Here is a 12,641-nt window from a genome sequence, read left to right as displayed (position 1 = left end):
GATTTTAAATGCCTCCTTTAGCACACAATTTATTTATTGTGATTTATTTAAAAGGTAATTTTTCAGTAATTGTTGCTTTTCTATTTGGTATAATCATTTTAGAAATTATTTATTTATATATTTATTTTTAAAAGCAGATATCTATGTTTCTGATCTATATATATTTATCCATCTTAGGCTACTACTATGAGATCCCATCTATAGGCGCCATTAGGATAAACACTCAGGTAAACATACATTCATTCCAGCGACCCTGTACACCTCCACTTATCCACTTGTGCTTTCTGCCCTCTTGTGGCTGAATGACGCGTGTGCAGGTTGCAAAATAAAGCCGTGCTCTCCCCTCTCCCTCCCACTTGCCAGGAGTACCTGGACGTCCTGGGCAGGCCGATGGTTAAGGCCGACAAGAAGGCAAAGCAGGTTCAGTGGACCAACGTCTACCTGGATGCACTGGTATGTTGAAAACTAACACATGGTACGCGCTAGTTCAGGCAGGCATTATGTGAGAGATGTAGAAAAAAAAACACCAAAAAAACAAGAACTGTCAATTTCAGAGTTCTGTTTAATGTTTTCTGAAGATTTTCAGATAACTCTCACTCGTTTATTTTCGACATCTGCCGTCGTGTTATCGGCGGTGTTCCAGGAGTTTTGCTTTTAGGCGACAGGGTAGATAAGAAAGCAGACTGATAGCATGAGCCAAATGGTTTGGGTTCTCTCAGACGCTGTCAGCTTTTGTAACGGCATTGACCTCATCAGCACTAGAAACATCTCTGTGTTTTGTTACTGCTTGCTGCTTACATTTAAGTGTCTTGTGTTTTTTTTTTTTTTGCCAGTGATGCTTCATTATTTATTGATCAGATGAACTGTGTTAAAATAATTCGACATGGCGGCTTGTTGTGCGTTTTCATCCTCCAGGAGCTTGGCCTGGTGATCACTGGGACTCTCCCCGTCTTCAACAAGACTGGCACAGGCTCAAAGGTAACAACATTTGGGACATTTGTGTTGCTCGTTTAATGTAATCTAATTCATAATCAGTCTTCCTGGCACAGTTATTGTAAGTATTTACTCCCAGATTACTGACTAAATTTACTGTATACCTAAACCCTCCGTAAGAATTTAATTCTGTGGTCCTGGAAAACGCTGCATTGTTGACCAGGCCATAAAACAAACACGTAACATAAACAGTCCTCTTCTTTCATGTGGCTCTTCCCGTGCATCCCCCTGTTGATGCTGCGGCGCGTCACAGCTCTCCAACGGCGGATCATTTAGGATGTCCTAAAGCAGAAATCAAAAAGAGATCAAAACCTGGCGATGCGAGTGAGAAACGATCCGGTAGCTAAGTGCTTCAAGATGAGTTTACATGTCCACCTCGAAGCACTTAAAGTTACCTCTACTGTGACTGAAAAGGAGCCTGGAAATGCCTTGTCAGTGACTCACTTGCGGCGGACTGGAGCTTTTGGGAATGAAACTGTCCAGATTTCCTTGAAATGGTTCCGAAAGCTCAGAGGGACAGGTCTCGTAAGAGGCTCATACACTGACTCTTTCTTCTTCTTTCCCTTCCTACGTGTTTCCCTTAGAAGTCTCAAAACCAGCTCATCTTGGGGGTTATGGCTATTGATGTCTCCCTGGAAGATATTAAGAGGCTGACTCCTCGGTTTACTGTAAGAGCACAGATGGCGTAAAATAAATAAAAACGTACAGATGTCACATTTCGCTTTGTTTCATTACTTCGTCCTCAAACACACTTTTCTCTCTCCTGTCTGTTCCTCCTAGTTTGGACCAAATGGCTACTACTTCGCAATTGATCCCAACGGATACGTGTTGCTCCACCCTAATCTTCAGCCACTGGTAGGCCGCATCAGTTGGCTATAATTTATAGCCTTTTTTAAAAAAAATTATTATTATTATTTTCACAGCTGATGTCACCCCCCAAATATCTGTCAACTTTGCTAATAATAAGTTGCTTAAGTTGTGACACACACAAACGAACTGAATCTATTGACCGGCTCTTTTAGAGCCAAAGAGTTGCGAGGCGAACCCTATCTCAGTGCTTGTTTTGAGGATACAACAAGTTACCCTGAGGCTGGCATTTTAAATATCTAAATGAGCTGAGCGGCTCTTTGAGAGATCCACAAGATCCAGCTCTCTTCGAAGAGCCAGAAATCCCATCTCTATTAGTTGCTCCTTGAGACTGAGTAAGAAGAACATAACATTCCCAGTCATCAACAGCCTATTTTCCCTTTACATAAAGCAGTATTTTTGTAAAATGCACCTTTGCACGTCCTGCAGCAGATACTTAAGCCATACGTTGGTTAGCACTTTTCCATCTTTGCTACGGCTGAATGAAAGCTCTGGCTTTCTTTGTATAATTTGGCTGACTTTTACGTTCCCTGCTTTTTTTTTTTTTTTTTTTTTTTGTCCTCATAAATATCAATCATGTGGCTCCAGGACGATGTTTGTTGAAGCGAGGCAATGTGTTTCTCATTGACCTTTCGAGATACGCGCTTTCCTTGTAAACTACACGCGCACAGATCGGACACACATGATTACAACATTTGAAATGCCGTTGTTAACGGACAAATTAGCCCATAATTGCTTTTCCCTTCGAGGCTACAGAGGATTAGCTTATTTTCTGTGGAAATGATAGATCAATAACTGGTGTTTACCTGACAGATTTTTTTCTCCTTTGTACTCATGGCCTAGAAATAATCAATTACAGTAATAATGACTAATTTCTGCGCAGACTGCCAAGTTTCATGAGCCTGTAACGCTGGACTTCCTGGATGCAGAGCTAGAGAACGACATCAAAGTGGAGGTTTGGAAAACAGACTCGACCACACTCCGTGATCTCATACAAGAATTAGCATTAATGTGATTCGTCAGTATAGTGCCATTTACTTATTTTCTGCTATTTGGTCGACAGATAAGAAAACAAATGATTGACGGATTAACGGGGAATTACACCATATCTACACTGCTCAAATCTCAGGATGAGGTAAATCTACTTGCTGAATGTCACGACGGCGATTCTTTCCAACTGTTCTAACACTTCTCTTGCTGTCAAAGCGCTACATCGACGAAGGTCCAAGGACGTACACCTTCGCACCAGTGAAGGGGACAGACTACAGGTGAAAAAGAAAATATTTTGTATTCATTTTCGAGCACTGCATGTAGATTGTGCTTTTTGCAAACCTCGCTCCACAAGTAGAAGGAGTCCAGATGTTTTGTATTATCACACGTTTGCATGGATGCTGTTGTTCCACTAACGATCTGAATCAATCAGAATAAAAATGATTCGATCGGAAACAAACTGGCCCGAAGGCATCTTCAGTCTGACTGAGAGGGGCGTAGTAAACACATAGTAAACATGTCATTTGTAGATCTGATCATTTCTCTTTTGGTGGTCATAATGTTATGCCGATCAGGCATAACATAATGACCACCTTATTACTATTGTGTACCTCTTGTGCCTCCAAAACAGTTGTGACTCATCGGAGAATGGACATGGGCCTTCTGAGGGTGTCCTGTTAGTGGGGGCCTTTGGGCCCGATGATTTGAGAGCGGGGGCCTCTGTGGATCATCCCACAGATATGGGATCAGTTTGGGATCTAGTGAATTTGGAGGCCAGGTCAACACCTTGTGCTGTGCTGAGTCTTTTAGAGTTGTTCTTAAACCGTTTTTGTGTGTGCCTTTGGTGCCTGGTCTGGTCTAGGTGGGTGGTACAGTTCTAAGTAACATCCACGCGAATGACGGGTCCAAAAGTTTCCAAGCAGAACATTGAATTCTCACAAGATGGTTAATGTTGTTTACTTCTCTTGTGAACTACTCATAATGTTATGTCGGATCGGTGTACATTCTCTCTGTGCATGAGTCCGATGTGGGGTAAACATAAGTTGACGTGACGAGTTACCAGGAGAGACAGAAACATGGAGTTTTTGAACAACCTGTTTGAAAAGTTGAATGAAGCTGGCATTCATGTGGGCAGCGCCACTGAAAACATGGAAGCGTCTTCGATTTAATTCATTCACTGTTGTCAGGAAAGCTGGGAAAAGCTAGCTTCTATTCTTCTTCTTCTGTTATATTTACAGCACATTTGACATTGTAAATCCCTAAAACGTTGTCTTCTGACTGATGTTTTGAGGCATGTAAATGGATAATTTTTTTCTCTGCATCCATGTAAACAGAAACTTTGGCATCTCAAGGTGAACAAACATTGTCCATGTAAATATAGGTGCTGAACACTTTATTATGGAACTTCAGCAAGTCCATCATTACATGTTTCCAAATGCACCTTGGCATACCTAATATTTTGGCATCAATTTTCTCTTCGGTTAGCAGTCTACCATCGTCATCATCTCTGTAATACCTGAATCACTACACCGGCTTTGTTTGTATCTTTTGGCTCACACTTGAGGTCTTTGTTTTATGCAAATATCTCCATCATATGGCCCCAAGATGATGTTTGTTGAAGTGAAGCAACATGTTTCTCATTGACCTTTGAGTTTTTTTGTTGTTTTTTTTCTTCTCAGAACAAAATTCGGTTTCTGTTGTTTGTTCTCTTTCAGCCTGGCTCTGGTACTTCCCGAGTACAGCATGCATTACATCCGTGCCACAATTGGCGACACAATCACCCAGGCAAAATGTAAGTACCGCTCTTAATCAGTCCTTCCTTTCAGTTTTTCCACTCGCTTTGTTTTTCTCTTTTTCTATGCCTACTTTCATCTACACAGACGCTATACTAATGGAGTTGGGTGGAAAATGATTGCTAATGTTGACGTTATTTCTGTCCATGTAAGGGCTGAGAAGCACTTCTGCCTCAGCGCATGGTTCCTATCCATCACTTGCATGCACACACACCCGTATACATTTACACTGCCCCTGAATGCCATGGCCACTTGTGTCACTTTGGCAACCCCCCTCATTTGTGGCGCTGTTTAGAGTTCTTGTCACCAGACAGCGTGGACGAGTGGCTCCAGTGTCCCCTTTCACACATAAACTGTGGTACTCATCAGCTCAATGACAGCGAAGTACCTCGGTCTGTGTCTACCAGTGGGTGTTTGTGCTATTGGATTGCATGCACATGATCAGAGGGTCCATATGTGTGGCATCGTCGCCTGATGTCTGTCTGCTCCAGCTAGTAAAAGATGTCACTGACTCATAGTGTTACTCAAAGGACTATTTATTGTGTGTGTTTGCGGGGGTTACGATGGAGCTGGTTAGAGTCTCTGAAGGGTATTAGTGGAGCTGCTTTTTGTTTTATTTTAATGCATTTAACCCAGAATGACTCGAAACATCTCTGACAACGCATTTCGGTTAGTTTTCCAAAGTAGAGGTACCGTCTACCGCTCTGCAGGAAGGACTTTTCTTTTCACCAAAGCACTTCCACCTTAAAATCCCCACATCAACGTGAAACATACGTTAGTCGGAGATTCTGCTAGCACTTCGGCTTACGCGACGCGACTTAGGCTAACCCTAACCCTAAAACCAAGACAGAGACAAGCTGGCAACGCTGGCTTGCAAATATCTCTGCAACCACTGTTCCGTGTGAGAGACTGTCCTCAGTTGTAAACTGGCAGCATTGTAAATAAGGAGCGGTCAGCTCTCCTCTCGGACAATGTCAACAAGTTAGTTTGGCTTAGTGGCTGCTGAAAGAGGATTAACAAGGGCCACATTAATGTGAATAAATGTTTGTTTAACAAAAGAGACAAAAAGTTAAGTTGTTTCAAGTTGTTTTGTTGAAACTGTTGATTGTGTTTAATAAACATGCTAAGTGCATATATATTCCCTTCTTTCTTGAGTCTGTCTGCTCATGCAAATTGAACTGCAATTAATACGGATTGAAAATGAATGAAATTTAATCGTGATTAATCGAGATTAATCCACAGCAACCCTGCGATTAATCTGATTCAAATCGTTAATCGTTAACAAAACATGTCACACAATTTAAAAATGATTTCCTCCCCTTTTGAGTACTTACTTGTTACAGGTGATCTATATTATGGATCTGAGATTTTGACGTTGACTGCAAGAGCAAGCATATTTCACATAACAATGAACTAAAGGAAGAGATGTGTTGAAGATGCTCAACACAGCATCAGAAGTCAAACACTTGTAGTGAAAAGACAACAAGTACATCAAAAGCAAATTTCAAATTTATCCAAAATAAATGAATGTCCATAGCTGTCATTATTTGTTATACCATTTGCGTGATGCTTTGGTATGAAGGTGGTTCACACAGTACATTTATGTGAAATATGTGGCCAGTGACCAGCTTTGGGGGATGTGCTCACACCTGCTTTTAATCTTTAGAGTCGTCTGATCAGACCACAGTTCTGTGCTCTGTATGCAAATAACATGTGGTGACACAGTAGAATATTGTACAAACAGCAGCTTTCTCAAAACAGTGGATTTATATCAAAACCATGAACATCACTGTACCGTGACAGAAATTTATCTCCACCCTGTTAGTTTTTTAGTTAGTTTATAACTTGAGTTTAATACGCAACCATATGTAGCAGAGACAGAAATGTGTTACTGATCATTATTGACGAAACAGATTAACTTAGCTCCACATGACTTCTTTGCATTAACTACACCTATTCAGACCTTGTGTAAATGGGGTGATCAGACACCTCTTGTATTAAAATGCACCTCCACATTAGACTCAGGTGACCAGATTGAAGCTCCTTGCTCTGTGTGCAAATAACATGTCAGTGGTGGTGCGCTAGAATGTTGTACAAACTGCTGCTGTCTCCAAACAACGGACAAAAAATGGATCTACTGCCGTTTCAGAACCATTTCAACGGGGAAATTCATCTCGAGCCTGGTTTAGATATGGTGTCGTTTATAACTTGTATTCTGGAAGAATAGAGGGCGTCAGTAGAGTAGGCGGTCTGTGAATGTGGCCACAATTCACTGTTCGTTCACACTCCTGCAGGAATGTGGTCAGAAGTGGAACATCGATCAACCAGTACGCATGTTAATACCAGGTCTCAACAGGGCCACACCGTCATTTCCGTGTGTTAATCTGATTGTTGTGTTACATTCCACTGACTTGCATGCATCCCCTTGACTCTTATTGTGATCTTCAACCGCAGTTTACGACTTTGAACTGAACTATGACGTAAACTCAAATCATTATAGAAGTGGGAAATGAGTTGACTTAATTTCACTCCACAAACTAATTTTGGTTCTCACGTCACTGAGCCCGTCTCACCCGAAAACAGACCTTGAATTTTCCATCAGTTGCTTACTTGAACTTTAAGTGTTTCCTACTTTTCTAAACAATATTCTTATTCATTGTTGAATAAAATATTGTGTAACCCTGTTGGCTCATTTCCTTTCCTGCTCTCTTTTCCAAATGCCCCTTTTCCTCTCCTCTATTTTTTATCTGTTCTCCTGCCCTCCTCAACTCTTGACCATTCCTGGTGTGTCGGATCCCCTGCAGCATTTTTGGGCAAGTATTCTCCTCATGTTCTGTACCACATCACTAACCCCCGTCTCAGCAGACTTTGGATGTAACGCCAGTTCGACCTGTGTGGTGTTGCGCACCCACAAACACAGAAGCATTTAGTAGTTCTCGTTAGCTGTGTTTCTTCATTCACTGGCTTCTGATTAGTAGTGACAGCTCTGCTACACTGAATCAAGACGGCGTTTGCTCTCAGAACCACCGCTTCGCATGCAATGCGTCGCAGACGGCGTGTGTGTGTGTCTGTGACTGCATGTATGTGTTTAACCCCCCACCTGTTCCAACGGCCCTCAGATGTGGTTTTGGCACTGTAGCAAGAAGAACAGAGGACAGGATGTTTGCATTATTTAAAGGTGAAGCCATAAAGGAGAAAGCTGTGAGTGTGTACCCAAACTTTGTCGTTGTTTTCTTCAGTTTTCTCTTTTCTGACTCACTTTGAGTTTTACGAGCTTGTTAAATAACCCCTAATGAAAGGCAGAGTCCCTCTTAACACACTAAGGCTCGTCTCTTCTGTCCGTCCTTCTGTGTGCTTTGTCATCAGTTTGTCTTGTTTGTGGGCGCCAACTCACAAATCGCTGCAGAACATTGTTGAGCTCTGTGGTTTATCTGAAACTGAAGCCGGACTTGTGTCTGTTTCATTCTCACTCAGCGAGCGCATAAACTGCCAATGTCATTTTAATAACTCAAGTTGAGGACAAGTCATGCCCCAATTCCCACATCTATTAGTCATGCATTTGTTAAGTCGGTGCAGGGTTTCCGTGTGCGAGGCTGATTGATGCTGAAATCGTTTTTTATTTTGAATCCTGTTCTTTTTTTTGTGAATGTTGAGTTCACAACGCTGTCATCGTCGGCGTAGAAAGGCATGCAAGGAAATAGATTCACTCGTCACTCCCCAAATCGCCCTGCTATCCATCATTACTAGATACTGTGTTGGATTAGCAAGCAGTGACCAGATATCAAAGGGAAAAACCACATGTGTGCAATTATTTTACCAACCCTGACCACCGAAGAGGACGAGGGGTTAGCCATGTCGTCATGAGAATTTTCGCCGTACGTTATAATCAGCAGTCGACACAGCGTGCTTTGGAGAATGTCAGAGGAGCTTTCAGGTTATGAGCTGTGGTTAATATTCCCTAGTCCATCTCCATGTCCAGTATTACAGTGTAAAAACATCACAGAAGTGCAGTCCGCAGATTTACTGTATCACCAAAGGAATGCTAATACTAATGCTAAAAACACATCTCATGCAGAACCGTAAAACCTTCTAACCGCACTGTAAGCCTCTCTTTTTGTGCAATGTCTCCATTTACATCCAAAGGCCTAAAACCTTTTGTTCGGGAATGCAATATTTCTATTCAGGACTCGCTCTGTGAATAAAATATTGTCACTTTTGACCCCTGTGGTTTTACCCTGTCTTTTTCTTTTTTTTTCTCCACCCCTCCCCTCTCTTTTCCCTCTCGTCTTTACCTCCCTGGGGGATGATTCTCTTGTTCGCTCACTTTCTCTCTGCTGGGATTTTTTCCACTCCAGGGAAAGATGGCAAGTATTTTTTTCTTTACTTTTCTCATCTCTCTCCTCCTGTTCTTGATCCTTGTCAGTCCCGTTACCCAGCACGTCTAGCCAAGTGTGCTTGGTTCTTCTTATTAATACCTGGTTTTAACCTGTCAGTATTCTGTCTGTGAAGTTTATTAAGTACGTGGTATTTTTCTTTATTAATATCAACTCCTCATTTAACAAAGCAACCCTGCATTGCCTTCAGCATATTCGGTTTTGTGTTGAATATGTACTAAGTGTTTTTCTGCTCAGACCTTCAAGAGATGAAAAGGTCGCTGTAGGAGTTCTACCTTAATTGTGCGCGGTTAAATATTTAACAGGTGTTGCACTCAGCGGAGTGCCACTCAATCTGCATACAGTAATTCTTTTAGCCGCACATTAAACCTCACACTAACATTTGGAGGAAAATTAATAATGCTTTACGTTTATCTCCAGTTTCCGAGAGCCTGCTCGCAGACAAGTTCGATGAATACGGCTACACGTTTATTGCACCGAGGTCAGACAACATTGCTTTTCTTTTATTTTTAATTTTTTTTATTTGTTTTGTTTTTCCACTTTTAACGTGACCCAGCATGACGATACGGGTGTTTTGTTCCTTGCAGGGTTTATTGTAAGGACTTGAAACCACCTGACAAGAACACAAACAACACCGAGTTCCTCATGGAGTTCAACGATTACATCGACACAAAGACTCCAAACAACCCCATGTGTGAGTATCAGAAAACTTTTATACGCTTTTATACTTTGCATTGTAGTAAAAGTGCATTTGAAACACCCTCTGAGCTTTAAAAAGGATTCCTATTTGCATCTCAAAAAGCTGCTACAGTATCTACTGTGGTATGTTTATATGAATAAGTCCAAGCCATCTGGCTTAGCATTAAGGTGCATTGAACATTTAATGGAAGGGCGCCAACCAAAAGCTATTCCCAGAGGTCTCTCCCTTTCCAGTGAAATGCAGGTCTGGCTGGATGGTTTGGTGTGCATGACCAGGCAAAGCTTTGTACTGTGGAACCCCTGTGTTCGTGTTACCCATTTGATGCTAACTCTAAAAGTCTGACCATCACACGGCTGACTGCACATGTGTGAGGCACGTCGGCTTAGATGTGACACACGCGCGCCCGCTCGCATGCACACACACACAATATTGGCTGGTAATATGCCTTCCACACCCCACCTATAGCCGCTCGACCTCATCCAATTACTGTGTGTTTGTGAGAAAGAGCAGGACACGTCAAGCCAAGAGCGCGACCGGAGCAATAAAACACAAATCAGGGGCCGGTAGACATTCTCCCCAACATCTGACTGACGCATTAACATCGTTGCAATTTCTTGCATTCATGCACCCATTGATATGAATCACTCCCTTTTTTTTTTGTTTTTGAGTAAGACAAAAGGTCCCGTGACATTTATGAAATCGCTCCTTCAATGTGCTCCGTGGTATAATACGTTGGTTGAAGAACTCGCTTCAAACATGTCAACATGATCACGCCAATAAAACTTTTCACTCAATTGACATATTACGTTCTCCGTTATTAGCTGCTAGTTTAATGGAGTCCACGGAGAGCGCAGGGGGAGACTGAGGAGAATGGCCCATGTGGACTGTTGGCGGCTTGAGCGTCGTTACACGCTTTACTTGGTTAAGCCACTGCAGTGGCGAAGAAGTTGAAGTACATTAGGAATTCCTGGGCTGCCTTCAATAAAAAATCTGTAATGAAAACCACCGCACCGGGGGGAGGAAGGTGGAGAAGGAGGGGAAATAAAGTGTTAGACCAGCTGTTTCTCTGATGTGTGTGGCGTGTCATAAAGGTTAGAGGAGGTGGTGGGGGTGTATCGACGAGCCTCGATGTTAATGGGCTGAAACGGGTCGTCGGGAGGGTTCAAAGCGGCGGGTATAGTCAGAAAAGTGGGCGAGCAGCTTTTATCACCTGTTATGTTTGTCATGTGGTCATGTCGGATGTCTGCAAAGAGTTTTTTGTTATTACACCTGTGCCAACCTGCCACCAACACCACAGCATTAGGCATGTTCATTAATGGAGTTTTTGGGGAACTGCCAATGCCGACACAATGCTTTGAACACAACTATAATTACTGTTCTGGTAAGATTCGTTTTAGGTTACTTGCATGACATTTTGTTCTTTAGGTAACGTGGAGCTGGTGAACCGGTTGCTCCTGGATGCTGGTATCACCTCAGATCTGATCAAGATTTGGAAAGGCAACGAGCTGCAGTAAGTGTAGCGCCGATATCTGGTAATGAAGTAGAAGAATTGAATGCAGATGGTTCAGGTATTTCCACATCACCTGTAAATGTCAAGCGGGCACAAAGCACATTCCAGATTTTTGTAACCACATGTTTTATAGCTTTTTTTCCTCCTCTCGTCAGGCAGGGTGTCTTGGCCAGATTTGTTGCCACTGATGGAGGGATCACACGAGTCTACCCCAAGAGGTATCTGTCAAATGATGGAGGAGAGGGGGTTGATTTAGGAGCATGGGAAGGAGTAGATTATGTATTTGGGATTATCTGATAAAGAATAATTATGCAGTCTGCAAAGAGAGCTGCGACTTACCCATGTAGTGCTTTATGTTTTATAAGTAATGGTAGGGGTAATGTTGGTATAGGCAAACCACTGGGCATTATTTTTATACCCCCAGCTACTTCTCTTGGGGACTTGCAAGAGTTTCCCAGGCCAGACTGGATATATAGCATGAGAAAGTTATGCAGAGAAGCATTCACGTTGGATCACACCATTTCAACTAGTTCCTTTAATTAAACTTCAGTTTCTCTCTAAATGAAGTAACATTTCAGCATTGAGCGCTAAAGCTTTACCTTAAGCTATTTATTTAAGAGCTTTGTCTTCAGGCTTGCACACCTCCTCTCAATAACAGTATGATGATAAGTGATTTTTATATCTTATAATGGTATTTTTCATGTCATAAACTACTTGAAAGTATGGCAGGAATCAAAAGAGATGTACATCATGAGTGTTTGAGTAGTGTTTAATAGGTGGAAACATCTTAGAATTGAGCTAAATCATCTTAAACATAGCTGTGTCAGTGTGTCGTCTGCATAAGAACGACATGTTAGAACCATATTAATGAAAGACTTGCCAAGTGGAAGCTTTTAAAGGGAAAATACAATGGGACCAAAACAAATCCCTGGGGTACCCCTTAATCAAGTTTATGAGCACATTGTGGTGTGAATACGTTTAACTAAATTACTCTCATGAGAAAGGCAGAAAGAATTTGGAAACTGGTTTATGGATTATAATATAATGTATACAGGGCGTGTTGTGTTTATGATAAGTCTATCCATGGTATTGTTTGCGATTGTGTGTGTTTCTTTTGTGTATTTGCCAGTGCTGGACTGTACTGGAAAGAAGAAGCTGAGACGTATGAGTCAAGTTTCTACAAGAGAAGTCTGGACAATGATCTTTATATCTTCACTCCGACACCCTACCTGGCTAAAGAAAACAGTAGTGAGTAACAACCGCTGTGTTGTGTATTTACACGATCGTCAGTTTAATAGTTTTTTAGTTGCTGCTAAATCCTGTCGAATTATTTACAGAGCTTCAAATGTTTGGCCAAAATAGCCACCGAAATCGTCAATTGTTGCATTTGTATA

At 41.9% G+C, this 12,641-nt stretch overlaps 1 protein-coding gene across 3 annotated transcripts in view; it reads left to right on the top strand.

The window, feature by feature from the left end:
• The window catches only part of cacna2d1a (calcium channel, voltage-dependent, alpha 2/delta subunit 1a), a 91,612-nt gene that overhangs the window by 62,969 nt on the left and 16,002 nt on the right, over positions 1–12,641 (top strand). The window contains exons 14-29 of one of the 3 annotated variants that reach the window (XM_047574795.1): positions 178–227; positions 364–453; positions 916–978; positions 1,578–1,661; positions 1,774–1,848; positions 2,744–2,815; positions 2,924–2,995; positions 3,067–3,128; positions 4,566–4,642; positions 7,448–7,456; positions 8,999–9,007; positions 9,458–9,518; positions 9,625–9,731; positions 11,163–11,247; positions 11,403–11,465; positions 12,377–12,495. In XM_047574795.1, the coding sequence (XP_047430751.1) occupies positions 178–227; positions 364–453; positions 916–978; positions 1,578–1,661; positions 1,774–1,848; positions 2,744–2,815; positions 2,924–2,995; positions 3,067–3,128; positions 4,566–4,642; positions 7,448–7,456; positions 8,999–9,007; positions 9,458–9,518; positions 9,625–9,731; positions 11,163–11,247; positions 11,403–11,465; positions 12,377–12,495 (1,098 nt within the window). The remainder of the gene's footprint in view (positions 1–177; positions 228–363; positions 454–915; positions 979–1,577; positions 1,662–1,773; positions 1,849–2,743; positions 2,816–2,923; positions 2,996–3,066; positions 3,129–4,565; positions 4,643–7,447; positions 7,457–8,998; positions 9,008–9,457; positions 9,519–9,624; positions 9,732–11,162; positions 11,248–11,402; positions 11,466–12,376; positions 12,496–12,641) is intronic. The other 2 variants (XM_047574796.1, XM_047574797.1) reach the window with 2 other exon arrangements.

Source organism: Mugil cephalus, chromosome 22, assembly GCF_022458985.1.
Source record: "Mugil cephalus isolate CIBA_MC_2020 chromosome 22, CIBA_Mcephalus_1.1, whole genome shotgun sequence".
Taxonomy (NCBI): domain Eukaryota; kingdom Metazoa; phylum Chordata; class Actinopteri; order Mugiliformes; family Mugilidae; genus Mugil; species Mugil cephalus.
Note: the sequence above shows the minus strand (reverse complement) of the source record. Positions and strands in the feature narration are given on the sequence as shown.